At 45.8% G+C, this 17,048-nt stretch overlaps 1 protein-coding gene across 3 annotated transcripts in view; it reads left to right on the forward strand.

The window, feature by feature from the left end:
- Positions 1-17,048, forward strand: part of KIAA1549L (KIAA1549 like) — a 230,017-nt gene that overhangs the window by 168,196 nt on the left and 44,773 nt on the right. For all 3 annotated transcript variants that reach the window (XM_075927818.1, XM_075927820.1, XM_075927819.1), the window contains 3 exons: positions 9,468-9,646; positions 12,363-12,580; positions 15,588-15,717. In XM_075927818.1, the coding sequence (XP_075783933.1) occupies positions 9,468-9,646; positions 12,363-12,580; positions 15,588-15,717 (527 nt within the window). The remainder of the gene's footprint in view (positions 1-9,467; positions 9,647-12,362; positions 12,581-15,587; positions 15,718-17,048) is intronic.

A 17,048-nucleotide genomic window follows, 5' to 3' on the forward strand; every position in this document is an offset into this window, starting at 1 on the left:
CTGCTCTCTGACCAGCGCCTAAAAAGGGACATCCCACTTCCCTGAGTGTTGTATTGCTAATGAAAGTCTCACAAGTGGTAGTATGCAGAGTCCATCCTGATGAAGAAAGAGGTTGTTTATCAGTTGCTGGTTCTCTGAAAATACTGCCTCAGAATAATTACCCTACCAGCCTGCCTTCTTTCCTGCTTCTCAGTTCCTCTCTTGGGCTCAACAGAAGGAACTGGGTGTGGCTGGGGACCACACAGAACTACAAACATCTGGTGCCATAGGGTGGGGGTCCCAATGGGCACTATACATCTGGCAAGTTCTGGAAGCTTAGCAGCACCAGGGCCACACCCCACAAGTGTGATTATGCAGAGGCAGTGTTCTTAAAAAGCCATATGTGCTACTGTATGTAACCTTTCTCTCTCCCTCATGGTCATTGGATGCCCCATGCCCCATTACGAGTGCCTCATCTTGCGAGCACACAGACTCCTCTTTCCTTCAAAAGAACCAGTCTCTCTCCAGCATCACAGTGTGCTGCTAGCAGGCAGAGCATCTGAGAGAACAGAGTCCAGCCCCAGCTTGCTATTGCCTCACCTCCACTTGAAGAAGCATGAGGTTCCTCTGCATCTCTCCACTTCTGTCTGTTTTTCATCATATTTGCCCCTTCTCTTTGGTGCCCCTCTGGAGAACAGATCATCCAGTGCTGGAGGAGAAAACCTGGACATGTAGAAGACCCAGCTGAGATCAAAGGTCCGCCAGCACAAGCGGCACAATAACTCACTGTCTCTATAGCAAGGCGGTGGCTAAGTTTTAAATTGAGGCAAAAACTCAGTCACATGAGCTGACTCTGCAAAATCTCCAAGCCAGTTCTCTGGCTCCATAAGGTAAGGTGAAACATGGCAGCAAGGTTTGAGTCCAATAGCACGAATGTGTCAGGCAAGCCTTAAGCCTCTTGTGGTAGAAATCTAGTTGCAGGAATTGGCATTTTGGAACCAACAAGCCAGAGTTCCTTGGTTGTTACTTCCAAAATGCCAGTTCCTGCAACTAGGGACCCTGCTTCAGCACGGCTGTGCCACCAAATGGGAGCTGCCCGATGGGTTGTGGGGCACTTACAATCACATTCTGGCCCTGACCACCAAGACAGCACGTACGAGTGGCTGGCTCCCACACACTCAGCGTGCACTGCAGTCTCCTCAGGCAGGGCCTGTATCCACATAGCTGAATGCACAAGCACAGCACATTCTGCATGAGGGAGAGGGTTTGGGGATCTCTGTGAGGACATGTAAGCTTATGTTGTGTAGCTAAGACCAAGTCGAGCAGAGGGGCACCAGGGTAATAATACTACATCAGGCCTCTTAAATGCTAAGGCGGCCCTGCTGACTGAAGCTTCCAGCTAAGTGACAATGCTGAGAGTATCTGGTTGCTCACAGTTGAGGTCTGCTAAACATTGCTGTGATCCTACACTAAAATGTCATCAGTAAGGGAGGAGAAGGCACCATTTTGTTGCCCAAGTGCAAAATCACTTCAGCCAGGGTTTCAGACTCACAAGGTTCAAGCATGAGTGCTCATGTCTGGCTCGGCTGTCCTCTTCCCTCCCCGGATCTTTTTAGCCCCTGCTTCTATATATAATGGAACAGCAGCAGAAGAAGGAAATGCCTGAGACCTCAAATAATAGAATTATAGTGGCCTAGGTGCCACAATCTCTGACCTACTACAGATGTCAGTGCAGCATTCCTGAACCTCTGCAGACTCCTGGACAGTAGCTGAGCCTCTTGGCCTGGACCCTGAAAGGCTGTCTATGCCAGTGATGGGCAACCTGCAGCCTGTGGGCTGCATGTGGCCCATCGGGGTTCTGCATGTGGCCCACCAGACATTTTGTTTACCTTTGCCAAGTGCAGGGTTGCCAGGTTCCGTTGGTTTCTGTCTGTGTAGGTTTTTTCCTACTAATGTTACTAAAGTGACACACATGAGAGCATGTGAAGTGAGGTGCATGCTGATTGCACACAACATGGACTCTGAGAGCTGTGTGCTCCCTCTGCATCCAATCCAAACATTGAGAAGAGAAGGCTCTAGAAGACGATGCATCTCAGGATGCCTCTACACAGCCCATGGCAGGAAGTCTCAGGGCCTTCAAATCCTGCAAATTCTAGATGCAGAAGTGCTCCTACCTCAGGAGATCATCTTGGCTATAACAGTCTTGTGGCCCACTGAGAGGATAATCATTCAGCCCACTCCCTGGCCTAGGTTTCCCGTTGCTGGTCTACATAGTGAATGACAGCTACGGCAGTGAATCTCAGAGCCTGGCTTGGCAGACACGAGCATGCAATACGGTGCTGAAAATAGCTGTGTATATGTTATGGCTTGGGCTGAAGCTCAGGCCCTGAAGATTAGGGAGGGAGTCAGCTTCAGAGCCTGAGCCACAATGTCTACATGGCTATTTTTAGTGCTGTAATCCGAGCATGAATATTCAGGAGAACTCATGGACTTCCTGCTGCGCTCTATACACTGTCTGATACCCTGGGTATTTCAGGGGATATGGAGATCCTGGAATTTTTGGTGCTTTTGAAAAGGATAAGGATCCCATGTTTTGCCTCTCAACCAGGGAGAGTATTGGATTTATTGGAGTTCCTTCTAGATGGGCTCTTGATTGTGTCTCAGTCCTAGCTTCCTGAAGGTCAAAGTCTGTATTAAAAACTTCATAGCACATTTCTTCAGCTTCCAGCTCATTTTGGTGACACCCCTACATTTCCCAATTTCTTAAATGTCTTTTTTTAGAGACATTGACAGGAAACTATTAGAATAATTTGATGCTTCTGGTGACCTCTGAACCATCTCTTTTGAATATATCGAGGAGTTTTTTCTTGTACTTTCTATTAATTCTTTTCTGGTTAGCCCTTAACAGTGTCTGGAGAGTTAGTCATGTAAGCCAGAGGTCTGAAGGACTGCTTGAAATGCAGCCAGCTGAAGTTGTTTAGCCTTGCAAGATAAGTAACTGTTTATATGTAAATACAGCTCATGCTGGGATGGGGAAGGAATCTGGGGTGTGGTTATGTAAATCCAATTCAGCCAGGGCTGATGGAGGATTGGTTGTTAGAATGGAATGTGATGTATTGTAACTAATTTGGGCGGTTGTGGGGTCACAAATCATGCTACCCCTAAAGGTGGAAACTGTACAATAGGATATCAGTGCTTGCAGGAGAGACATCATCATTGTAAGAGGTCTCAGATGAACAAGCCTCCTCCTTCCAGAGTTGAGTGAATGGAATTGGGGGGAAAGGGCTTGAGCCAGCTTGCTTCCTACCTGCCAGGTGTGAGCTGCAAGACTGGTTCAACCTGCCTTTCCCCCCCTCCGGTATTCCTAAAGCAGACTCCACGAGGAGTCTTTTTGCTAGTCCAGTGGAAGCTGGAATCTTTTGCCAGCCTAGGTGGTGCTAAAGAGTTGAAATCACTAAGAGCTGAAGTCACTGGTTTGGCCTGGAGCCAGACCCATTGCAGCCAGCAAGATTGCTGGTAGGAATGACCGGCAGGCGTCCAGCGGAGCGGCTGGCGGGTGGCCAGTAGGAGTGGCGGCAGGTGGCACAAACAGACCACAGGAGCAGCACAAAGGTGGCATGGCCTCAAGCTCAATGAGTGGAGTCATCAGGGTGATGTGTCAGGGTCTGCACTGACTGGACAGAGCTGCAAGTGGGGCATTTGAAGTGGGGTATGGAGAAAGTTTGGGTAAATGAATGGAACCCTTACATTGTTGGAGTAGTGAGCCTGAGGGGCAAAGGACATTGCTCAATCCATTTGTGCTCGGACGGTTACTCGTGGGGGGTTAGGAACTATGTTTGTGGTATTTTCCGAGCTAATGCCACGTAACTTCTCTCCCTCTTTCATTAACAGTTTGTTTTGTACACTCAGACTCTGTGCTTGTGTGTGTGGAAATTGCATGTCTTATTTCAAGATAGCTTATTTCATAATTTGTCACTGTCTACACTGAGCCAAATTTCGAAATAACCCACTATTCTGAAATGTCCCTTACTCCTCATGGAATTAGGTTTACAGGGAGGTCGGAATATTGTGCCCAAAATAACCAGCTTGTTGTGAAGATGCGGGGATAGCTATTTCGGGATACTCCAGTATTCCAAAATAATGTTGCAGTGTAGACGTAGCCTAATAGAGCATTCTTCCAGGAAAAATTACCCTTAGATAAATGCCCACAAATTTACACTAGTCAGTATTTATTTTAATTTGGAAAGAGGGAAGGAATAATCACTATGCTTTTTGATTCATGTACAACTGTTTAAAACCAATAAATGAAAAGTACTGCTTTTGCAATGTGGGTTGTTGCAAGTTACTCCCCTTACAGGTATTATTATAATTTAAGTCCCCTTTTTAAATGACTATTGGGCTTAAAATACAATCAAAATGTTCTTTACGTGTCATGTAATTCTCTCATTCTCTCCTCCCAACCACACGTTAGAAGAAAATGAGTGTACTGAACCATGTAGTATATATGCAAATGAAATAGTCATCAAGGTTTTGTAGTTTTCCATACGCTCTTCCATTGGTTGCTTACTAATAGTGAAGTGGTGAGTTGTGTTTAATCAGATTTTGAGCACACTGTGAATTCACTGGGAAAGAAATAAAAGTAAACACAAATGTGCCCACAGTGCTTGCTTACAGTTCACCACCAATCTAAATTACACGAGTTTGCTAAAATCTATAGGTCCCATCGCCATTTTATCACTCACCAGCAATAAAAAAAATGCAACAGAAAAAGCCCCATTCAGGATTAAAACGACATTTACTACACAAATATTAAGTTAGGGTGCGGTAAATATTCAGTTTCTGATCCCATTTGATTAAAGTTAATTTATCCATACAACTACACTAGGTGCTGAAGATGTACGTCCTACTATTAGACTAGGTCTGCACTGCAGTGGGGTGTAGGTGGGGGGAGTAGGGTTGCCAGGTGTCTGGTTTTGAACTGGACAATCCAGTATTTGAGATTTCTGTCCAGGAAACACATTGAGAAAATACCTGACATAGGAATGTCCAGTATTTTCTAATTAAATTAGTTTTATTATTATGAGTATCAGTATGTAGTTGCACGCTGCCTGGCTGGTAGACACGCACACACTTTCTGTCAGCCAGGCAGTACGCAACTACGCAGTAGAGAGGAAGAGGATGGGGCTGGGGTGGGATGGAATCTCTGGGGCCAGACTCACCTGTGCACTCCGCCGGGACTGTGCGCAGGACAGGCAGCACCCTGGGATCTGTGTGCTCCCGGGCCAGCCCCACTCCCCACTGGCCGATTCTCTCCCCCCACTTCCCTTCTCGGCCAGCCCCGCTCCCCCCGATCTCCTCCCGGCCAGCCTCGCTCCCTGCCGGCTGGTTCCCCCCTCTCGCTCCCTTGGCCAGTCCCATTCCCCCCCCCCCGACCCTCTCCCAGCAAACCCCACTCCCCACTGGCCGATTCTCTCCCCCTGGCCTCCTCCTGGTCAGCCCCGCTGCTGCTGACACCCTCCCGGCCATCCCTGCTTCCCGCGGGCTGGTTCTGCGCCCCCCCCCCCCCCGATCTCCATGTGTCCATCACCCAAATAACAGGTAACCAAGCGCTCTAAGTCCAGATCTTGCAGTGAGGCCTGTCCAGACAGATGAATAGATGTGCTGAGCCCCTTTGAAGCCAATAGTAGTTTGTGTGGATTCAGGACTTTTTCCATGTTTCAGGAAACCTTAATTAACCTTCCCAAGACCTTAATTAACAAGTCCAATATTTTTGAAATACTTTATGGCAGTGACACAGTTGTGCTCACTTGTGCTCTCTGCAAGCAATGTGGTAAGCAGGGAGTGTTTGAAAACATCTTTGTTCTGGAATCAAAGATTGTGAGGGGAAAAAGACATTGTGGCCTGGAACCATGTTTGTTGTGGGCTTTGAGCTAGGTTTGAAATTTCTTACGTTATTGGTCTGGACACTCTAGAAAGCACCATATGCTTAAAAAACAGCCATTTACATAAGCCATATTTGAGCCTGGTTGGGACTAACTCTTGAAAGCAATTTCAAAACAGTTTGGTTCAGTCAGATGACCAGGAAACCCATGTTTAAAACTTGTTTAACAACAATGTTTAAATAAAGTTCAAATTCAGTTTTCAGACTCTTGGCCCATTGCAGACGATGACTCTGAGGTGAAGGTAAGGGAGTTAGTACTAGATTTTGTATCTTTTAGCATGGTTACTAGTTATATACTGTCCAACTCTGTGCCAGTCATGACCATGTTGACTGCCTTTCAGTTGTCTGTATAAAATAAAGCTCTGGTTTTCGTATGTTGTTTGATACAGCTAGCTATCCATGTCACAAAACCACCCTCCAAAAAGCTAACCAATCAATTGTTCTCCCCTATGGGCCGTCTCGCCACAATTGAAGCACCTTGTTACGGCAGCACGTAATAAGTTTGCATGGCAAGCACTTGTATTGTAACTGTTCTTTGATTAAACAGCAGTGTATATAGTAATGAAGCTAAAAACGCCGTGTTCCAAAGATATGTAATCTGATGCCTTTCACAAGATTTAAGCAATTAAAAATACCTAAGATGGAAGAAAAGGTATCAGGCCTTAATAATTATTTTAAAATGTTCTCCTGTTCTGTTCTGCTTTATGATATGTAAGCCTCCTATTGTTCATCCAGTGTTCCTACCATAACATTCTTTGCCCATTGAAGCCAGTTGGGATTTTGCCATTGGCATCACAAAAGTCAGGTTTTCATCCCATTTACCAATAAGAGTCTTCAGAATTCTTAGCATTGTGCTTTACGACACTCTGGACAAGTCTGAGAGGAGTTCCTGATAGATTAAAATAAAGGCCATTTATTTGAGCAATTTCACAAACCCTGAAGGGCATTATTTCATGACAGCATGAGATAACCCGTGTATTTCAACAGTTCAAATGATGTCAACTCAGCCTGCTGTGACTGCATAGAGAAAAGTCAATAATATTATACAGGGAGTTCATATTTCATGTAACTTCCATCAAACACTTTTGCCCAAGTATCTATCTTAGTTGTTTAAATAGGGCTAATTTATTTCTTGCTGAGCTGCCTGTAATGCATTGTAATTCTTGCAGTGATTAAAGATTAAAAGGGAACTAGGGCACTGTGCCCCCTGCTCATTGCCCTTGCCAACCCCCCTCTCAAAGGGGGCTAGGCAACCCTGGCTCTCTCCCCTGCCACTGGGGAAAGCCGGGCTGCAACCATGTCAGCCTGGGTCCCTTCTCCCTCCCCTCATCCGTGCCTTGCTCCCCCTGTACACTGCCGTGCCAGCCCATGTCCTTTCTCCCCCAACCCCGCAAGCCTGGGCCCCTTCTCTCCCTGCCCTACTGCACCAGCCCGGGTTCTATCTCCCCCTTTCCACCTGCCCTACAAAAGGGTAGGAATAAATGGTAAATTTTCTGAGTGGAGAGAGGTAACAAGTGGTGTCCCCCAAGAGTCTGTCCTGGGACCCATCCTAGTCAACATATTCATAAATGATCTAGAGAAAGGGGTAAACAGTGAGGTGGCAAAATTTGCAGATGATACTAAACTGCTCAAGACAGCTAACACCAAAGGAGACTGTGAAGAGCTTCAAAAAGATCTTACCAAACTAAGTGATTGGGCAACAAAATGGCAAATGAAATTTAATGTTGAGAAATGCAAAGTAATACATGTTGGAAAAAATAATCCCAACTATACATATAATATGCTGGGGACTCATTTAGCTACAATTACTCAAGAGAGAGATCTTGGAGTCATTGGCTATGTCTTTCGAAAAAGGGATGTAAATTAGATATATCGAAATTGCAAATGAAGCAAGGATTTGAATTTCCTGTGCTTCATTTGCATAATTGTGTTGAAAAATGCTATTTTGAAAGTGAAACCGCAGTCTAGATGTGTTTCTTTCAAAAAGAAAAGCCTTTTTTGAAAGATCCTGTACTCCTCAAAAAATGAGGTTTACAGGATTTTTTGAAAAAGGCTTTTATTTTTTAAAGAACCACGTCTAGACTGCGGTTTCACTTTCAAAATAACATTTTTCAAAAGAATTTCGTAACACGATTATGCAAATGAAACACAGGAAATTCAAATCCTGGCTTCATTTGCAATTTCAATATGTCTAATTTACATCCCTCTTTCGAAAGAGGGATTTAGTTTAGATGTACCCATAGTGGATAGTTCTCTGAAAACATCTACTCAGTGTACTGTGGCAGTCAGAAAAGCAAATAGAATGTTAGGAATCATTAAAAAAGAGTTAGAGAATAAAACAAAAAACATCTTATTGCCCCTATATCAAACCATGGTACGCCCGCATCTTGAATACTGTGTATAGATGTGGTTGCCTCATCTGAAAAAAGATATCTTGTCATTGGAAAAAGTTCAGAAAAGGGCAACAAAAATGATTAGGGGTTTGGAATGGGTCCCCATATGAAGAGAGACTAAAAAGACTTTGACTTTTCAGCTTAGAAAAGAGGAGACTACGGAGGGATATGATAGAGGTCTATACAATCATGACTGGTGTGGAAAAAATGAATAAGGAAAAGTGATTTACTTGTTCCCACAATGTAAGAACTAGGGGTCACCAAATGAAATTAATAGGCAGCAGGTTTAAAACAAAGAAAAGGAAGTTTTTCTTCACTCAGTGCAAAGTCAACCTGTGGAACTCCTTGCTAGAGGATGTGGGGAAGACTAGGACTTTAACAGGGTTCAAGAAAGAGCTAGATAAATTCATGGAGATCAGGTCCATCAATGGCTATTATCCAGGATGGGTAGGCATGGTGTCCTTAACCTCTGTTTCTCTGGAGGTGGGTGATGGGAGGGATCGCATGAGTATTCTGTTCCCGCCTCCTGTGGCACCTGGCATTGGCCACTGTCAGCAGACAGGATACTGGGCTAGATGGACCTTTGGTCTGACCCAGCATGGCATGGCGTTCTTATGGGGAGCTAGCAGTTATTTGAGCATACTTGCACACTCAACGCAGTACTTCATTTTAACAGCTAGTATCTGTAGTTGTAAATGTCTTTCCAGTCCTTGCTAAAATTAATGGTTTTATGTTTGTCAGATTGACAAAAAGTGCTAATGTGGGATTCTACTTCCATAGATGTTGTGACACTGAAAACGCACACACACAGTCTTCTTTTGTATAAAGGATGTGGTGGAGGTGCTTTTTGTCTTCCATTGTCATTCTCCTACATTTGGCTTGATATCAATCTTTTTCTGATTTTCCTTCCATGTCATTAGTGAAATTCAATCTCCCCTTGTGGGGCAGTGTATCCAGACACAATCTCTTAGAAGACAGTTGCTCATCCAGCTAAAATCTAACTGAAGATCTTCCAGGGCAGAAATCTTCAGGGTCTATCCTCTAGTGTACTGAGCATATCCGTATTAATCTACTGCCCATGTTTACTTAGTTTTTTCCTGAGCCCGCAGCAAGCATATGGAGACCATGTGCTCAATAACTGTAATATGCTTTAGTGCCCTTAAGCGATGAAGAAGAGGGAGGCATTCTCTTGGAAAGCATTGCCAAGTCCGCCATGGATCCATTTGACACCTCTTCTGGATCTGTACAGCTGATTGCTATAAAACCTATAGCATTGCCTCCTGCTCACCCTGCATCAGACAGGAGCCATGAGTCTGCTGTCATTAACGGAGAGGTAAGAATGATCTGACAGTGTTTCATGTGCTGGTTTCTTGATTACGTGTGGGGTGCACATTGTGATAGGACTTTACCTTGGTGCACTGAAGAGGAAAAGGAGAAATGCCACCCTTTTGAGTGTCCTGTGTAAAATCCCATTACAAACACAGAGTTTGGGACCACTCTCATTACACACCTGTGGATGCATTGTGCTCGCAAGTAAGCAATCTGTCTAGCTTGCCGGTATTTCAGCACCTGACAGTCATTAAGGGATTGTATTCTCCCACACCAGTTTAGAAAATAGAGACCTAAGGGAAAGGGTAGATGAAGACCCATGTTTTCAGGTTCACAAAGGAAGCCATGTCTGAGCTGGGAATCAAACTTGGACCTCAGAAGTTCCAGCTTAGTGATCGCTAATAATTACTAGACTATCCCTCCTACTGACAGTGAGATGTGTAGCAAGTGTGGCCCTGCCTTTATTTTATTTGTATCTTGCTTGCATATTAGGGTATGTCTACAATGTAGACATACCCTAATATGCAAGCAAGATACAAATAATAATAACAGCCGTTATTTCGAATTAACTTTAATAGCGTCTATACATGCAAACTGCTATTTTGAATTTAATTAGAAATAGCAGAGCCCTTCATTCGAATTTGGTAAACCTCATTCTACAAGGAGTAACACCAAATTTGAAATAGCTATTTCGAATTAAGTGCTGTGTAGACACTTAATTCGAAATAGGGGGCCTCCAGCCTTCCCAGGGAGCCCTGGTGGCCACTGTGGGCACAACCAGGAAAACTTACTCTCTTCTCCCCCAGCCCTAGAGCCATTAAAGGGGTAAACCCTGGCCACAGTGCCTGTGCCAGCTCCAAACCTGCCAGCCCAGAGCCAGCACTGACCACCGGGGCCCCTGACCCGGTGGCCCCAAAACATGAGCCAGCAAGCCATTGGCAGCCAGCCCTCCACCGCTCCCCAGGAGCAGTCTGCCAGCCCCCAAGAGCCTGACAGGGCCTGGAGAAGGTGGGCGCCTTCCTGGTCCAGCGTGGAGATCATGGACCTTATTCAGGTTTGGGGGGGATGCCCCCAACATCCATGATCACCGCAAAAGACGGAGGAACGCAGCCGTCTATGGCAGGATAGCTGCCAGCCTGGTCACCAAAGGCCACATGCGAACCCAGGAGCAGGTTAGTATGAAAGTCAAGTTGGTCCGGTGAGATCCCCAACCCTGAGCCCTGAGCTTCCTCTCCCCCTTCTTCCCCTTGCTTCCCCCTTCCAGCTCCCTCCTCCCAGGTTTCCCCCTCTCCTCTTCCACCCTCTCTCTTCCTCTCTCCCACCTCCTTTTCCCAGTCTCCCTAGAGGTTCATCGCCTCCCCAGTTTAGTTCAATAAATCTAAATTCCTCTTTCGAAAGAAGGCGTTCTTCAATGTAAATAGGGCTTCTTCGAAAGAGAGCATCCAGACTCACTGGATGCTTTCTTTCGAAAAAGCAAGCTGCTTTTTCGAAAGTTCAACGTGCAGTCTAGACGCTCTCTTTCGAAAGAGGCTCTTTCGAAAGTATCTTTCGAAAGAGCCTCTTTCGAAAGAGGCTTGCAGTCTAGACATAGCCTAAGTCCTAACCTGATGCCCAGCTGGCACTGGTTCTGGCCAGCCTTAACTTCAGTTCAGGGTCCACTCAGTGTGGACGTGTCTATTTCGAAATAGGTTTTGTGTGTAGATGCGTTATTTCGAATTAGCTTAATTCAAATTAACTTTTTCGAATTAAGTTAATTCAAAATAGTGCTGTAGTGTAAACATACCCTTAGACACAATTGCCCCACAAGGTTCCCATAGAATGTTGTGGGTCTGCACTGGGGTGTACTGGGGCCACTGCCAAATGCCATTGCTTGGCTCTGACGTGTGTTATTTTACAAATGATTTATTTAGATTTTGTTCTAGAACAAAATCTATGGGGGATGGTGGATTTTATATATCAGATGAGAAGGAAAGAAGCTTCTTATTTGCATCTCTGTGCTGCACACTTATGTAAGGACTAACCAGGGTATTGCCCTCAACTCTTTGTTGGACAAAACTAACACTTTAAACCACTTGCTGGTTAGAAACACAGTAGAAGACTGTATAGTCTGTCCACTGGGTGAGGCCAGATTAGAGCAATTTGTCATGTTTTGGTTCTGTGCTTTTATTTTAATCATCATTTGTATCCAGAGCCCTATTGTACAGTATTCAATGCCTATTTTTCTTCCAGGAACTGTAGCTCTGTATCATCAGAGTACAATTTAGGAATATGCAAATGGTTATCCCCTTACACACTCACAGATATGCTGGAATTCTTACAGAGACTGTAGAATTTGACTTTTTAGCTTCACACGTCAAATAAAGTAGACATTTTTACACAGTCAGCTTTGGGGCAGAAATGAAATTTGTTCAAATATACAGAATACTGCCCCCAGTCCTCCCTGAAAATAAGCATTATTTGGATCCGGCTGGTTGGCTGACGTCAGCTCTCCTCTTCCATGGCTGTGATCTGAGTTACTGTGGCTAAAATGTATTTAATCATCTGAAATGTCATACAAAATACTATGACTCTGTCACTTGAACTTCCCTAGTACTGACAGATGGCATAGGGTGGTACCAGAGGTGCTCTGCAAAGTACTGTCCATCAAACACACTTTTAAAATGTCGTTGAGAAATCAGCAGTATGGTACAGTCATCTGAAATTCATTCACCTTCTCTTAGGTAAACAAAGCTTTGAAGCAGAAGTCCGACATAGAGCACTATCGCAACAAGCTGCGCTTGAAAGCCAAGAGGAAAGGATACTATGATTTCCCCCAAATTGATAACAACAAGGGGCTGACAGAAAAAAAAAGGATATATGAGAGAGCACAAATGGAACTAGACCATGTGTTGGAACCAGAAGCAGATGTATCTTCTCAATTTGCAGAGCCTAAAACCAGGTGAGATGTGTGTGTTTTTTAGACATAGTTATTTATCTAGAAAGTAGGTTCTTCCTCAAGGCTGTAGGATGAAAGACGCATCTGAAGCGCAAACATTCGCCACTGATGATGAAAATGTGTATTGCATACTAATTAGGGCTATTGATTAATCACCGTTAACTCACACGATTAACTCAAAAAACGATTCACAAAAAATTGATTGTGATTAATCACAGCTTTACTCACACTGTTAAACAATAAAGTACCAAGTAAAATGTATGAAATACTTCGGATATTTTTCTACGTTTTCAAACATTTTGATTTCAGTTAAATCACAGAATACAAAGTCTTGGCTTTTATTATTATATTGGATTATATTTCATTGCTTTGAACTCTTGAGCAGGTCATTTAATCTTTGACATCGTTTACTCATCTCTAACATGAGTTAAGGTATTGTGAGACATAATCAATGTTCGTGTGGCACTTACGGCCCTTTGAGGTAATGTACAAATGGAGAGCATTCATTATCTTGGCCCCAGACATGTACTGGTGGAAAAGAGACCGAAGAGCCCCATCTATACATGTGGCACTGGTGAAAGAAATTTGTAGCAAGGGTTCTAAACGAGTTTGTCTTAGAGTATAAGCAATAACTAGCCAAATGCACTCGGTTATGCGAGGGCCTCGAGAGCGCGGAGGTGGAGTTTGAGAAGCCTTGTCCAAGGGTTGTACCAGTAGGTTAATGAAAAAAAAATATTCTGATTAAATTATATCAGGTGTCCTTGCTGATGGGCCTGGGGAGTCAGTTCATTGAACAGCTATTCAGTCAGGGAGGAACACATTATTACAAATGCACAGAAAATGTAAGATATGAATGTGAACATTAGCATTATACAGGAATCCTACTTTTATTAGCACAGTCTGCCTTGAGAATATAAGTGAGGCCTGTAGAAACATGAATAGTAATGTGTACAATACATACAATGCAGTACAAGCAGTCCCTGGGTTACGTACAAGATAGGGACTATAGGTTTGTTCTTAAGTTGAATTTGTATGTAAGTCAGAACTGGCTCCAGATTCAGCTGCTGCCACTGAAACTGACCAGGGGCTGACTACAGGAAGCCCGAGGCAGAGTTGCTCTGACCCCAGCTTACTGGAATCAGCCTGATCAGTTTCAACAGCTGCTGAATCTGGAGCCTGGGACAGAACAGCTGGGGCGCTGTCTGGTAGGCTCCCACAGGACCAACCCGGCAGCACCTCAGCTGCTCTACCCGAGGCGTCCCGCAACAAAAGCCTGGTCTGCTGGGGGGGGGGGGGGCGCACTAGCTGCGCCCTCTCCCTCCCCAGCAGACCAGGGAGACCCTAGCAAAGCCGCACAGGCGGAGGGACCCCTCTGCCTGTGCGGCTTTGCTCCTGTCTCCCTGGGGTGCTGGGGGGAGTGCCCCCCAGCACACTCGGGAGACCCGAGCAAAGCCGCACAGGTGGAGGGACCCCGCCGCCCGTGTGGCTTTGCTCCTTTGCCCCCAAGCAAAGCCGCCCAAGCGGCGGCTTTGCTCCTGTCTCTCTGGTCTGCTGGGGGGGGTCCAGCAAAGCCGCTGGACCCCCCCAGCAGACCAGGGACACCCGAGCAAAGCCGCCGCCTGGGTGGCTTTGCTCATTTGCCCGGGAGCAAAGCTGCCCAGGCAGCGGGACCCCCGCCGCCTGGGCGGCTTTGCTCCTGTCCCCCTGGTCTGCTGGGGGGGTCCAGCAAAGCCACCCCCTCACAGATGGTCCAGCTGTGAAGAATAAAGGGAGACAGTCAGTCATCCCAGGGAACACTGTGCCTGAAGCCCAGCCCCCATCTGTGAGTTGAGAGTGAGAGTTCTTGGCTCAGACGAAGGCTATGTGCTTGGAGCAAGGCCACGTGCGCTCTAGCCAGTGGGCCCTTGCCTGCAGGGGCCCAGATGTCCCCAGGGAGGAGATTCACTCCCCCCCCCATCCTGGGGACAAGCAGGCATGGGAAGGTGCTGGCAGGAGGGGCGCCCACGGGGTGTCTGGGCTTCCCTCTATGCCACGCGCCTGTTGGGTCCAGCAGCGGTTGTGACCTGCAGGGAGAGAACTTGTGTCCCTGCCCGCTGGGGCGAATGGGGCGGTGTAAAGCTGGCCTAGCTACCCAATCATAGCATAGAAGTGGTAGAAAAAGCTGCTTAAACTTCATCTCTGCCCTGGAACATAACGATACCAAGCCAGCTGGAACTGGCAGCGCCAAAATGGTGCATGGACTTTGCTCCACATGTAGATTCTGCTACTCAGAAAAATCTTTAGTGTCCTGCTAGACCAGCAAGTGACTAGACAGAAAGTAAAGCTGAGTATTAGGCTCAATGGTAATTCACTTAGTTCTAATCCTGGTTTTGCTAGTGGTATGCTGTGTTCCTAAATTATTTACCACAGGTCACAGTTTACCTTAAAGCTCAACACTTAATCCTATGCTTTGGTTCCTAAATAAAATGACTTGATTTTCAAAGTTTCTCAGCATGTGCTGTGCCCATTAAACGGACAAGTTAATATTAGTTACACCTAATGAATGCAAATCCTATCAGCTACAGTCCACAAATGATCCTGTACCCTCTAGCCTTTGGTGTTTAACAATGGAAAACAAAATGCATAATGATCTCTTCCATAATTTTGCCTTCTTCCAGCCCTTGTGTGTATATTGAAAAGGTATCCTATGAAAATGGCTCTCTTGTAATAACTAAGGCTATGTCTACACTGCTGAGCTATTTTGGGATACCAGACGTATCTATTAGCTATTCTGCATCTTTTGAGCAATTTCAAAATATAACGGGCTCACTAGTCTGATGACCCTGTAAACCTTGTTCCATGAGGAGTACCGGATGTTTCGGAATACGCTTTATTTAAAAATGTAATTGCATAGCTCAAATTGCGTAGCACCCTTAAATAACATTAGAATAAAGATTATAACTGCAGAACATTGTCATTTATTTTTGTGCTTTTCCTTCATTTTAATATTTTCTCTTTGGATGTTCTCCAGACAGCAAACGAAGAACTCTGTGTATAGAAGCAGGCAATCTTTGAACAGTCCTAGTCCGGGAGAAACTGAGATGGATCTTCTAGTTACCCGGGAGAGACCAAGGCGTGGAATACGCAACAGTGGATATGATGTAAGTTTATCAGATGCATTCAGTGAAGTTTGCTCAGTAAATCCTTAATTCATTCTTTTAAAAAAGAAAAAAAATAGCACAAGGACCACACCCTGGTACTGATCTGGTGGTGCATGAGGGATGGAAAACAGGGTTAAATAGCCACCGTGGAATTCCACATGGGTAGAGGACTCCTCAGCTGGGTCAAAGCCAGTTGTCAGTTCACAGGGCCAGGACCAACTGGATTATGGATTCACTTCAAGACAGAGTCAATTAGGGATAGTTGTGTTTATTAATCTCACTATATCACTGCTAGGACAGAGTTAATACTGCCAGATGGTCACACAGCTACAGCAAAGCACAAGCAGAGCAATGCAGAAAAGAGAGCAACAGGCACTTGGAAATGCTTACGCCCCTTCAGTCTGTGGGGAGTCCAGTTCCTGTCACCTTGCACCAGGCAGCAGTGGACGTGGCTCCAGCTGGGGGGATCCAAGGCACCCTCTGAGGTCTAGGTCCCTGGTGAGACTCACCGGACATGGGGCTCCCTACACTAGTTTTACTACAGTTCACTGGGTATGCGCATACTGGCTCAATGCCACTCAGCGTTTCCCTGGGGCTGAGGACCGAGGTTCTGTTATTTATCCCATATTTGGCTCTCAGCTAGCAAGCATAGGAGTTGCAGCTGATGAAAGCCATCTGATAAAGAACACGTAGTATTTTCACCAGCAGGGCTCATGGCTGGCCTAGCGGAATACAAATTTAACCCTTGCAGGCCCACATACGGCTTTATATGTGACACCAATGTAGTCAGACCTTGACCCCAGTTTTTCGTCAGGGGAAAAAAGGCTACGTATTCAGAGGAAGTAATTGTGCTCCACTAATCCTAAGTTGGTGAATGGCCCTAAGGGGTTATTTCAGTCCTCTTTAGCTGCATTAAGGATAACCGCTTTGCTGGGCAACCAGGTTGGCTTGGGAGATGGCGGCAGGTGTGGAGCTGAGGCTGCTGTGTTGCTCTGCTTCCCTGCAGCTTTCACCGCCATTGCGAGTATGAGGGGGCCCAACCCCTGCTGCTGGCCCCAGCCTGCCCAGAATCCCACCAGCTGACCTCAGTATCGGAGACTGGGCTATTCATAGGACAGTGGGAAGGCTGCTGCAGGGATCCCCAAAGGGCAGGGCCTGGGGTGGCAGCCCCAGACCATCCTATGGATGGAACAGCTGTGCACATACCTTTCCACAGGGAAGCAGAATTGCTGGGCTGGCCTGGGAGATGGAGGGGGAGCAGAGCAGAGACTGCTGCATTGTTCTGCTTCCCAGCGGTTCCCACCACTGCTGCTGGCCCGTGCCAGGCCCCC

Source organism: Pelodiscus sinensis, chromosome 4 (assembly GCF_049634645.1).
Source record: "Pelodiscus sinensis isolate JC-2024 chromosome 4, ASM4963464v1, whole genome shotgun sequence".
Lineage (NCBI taxonomy): Eukaryota > Metazoa > Chordata > Testudines > Trionychidae > Pelodiscus > Pelodiscus sinensis.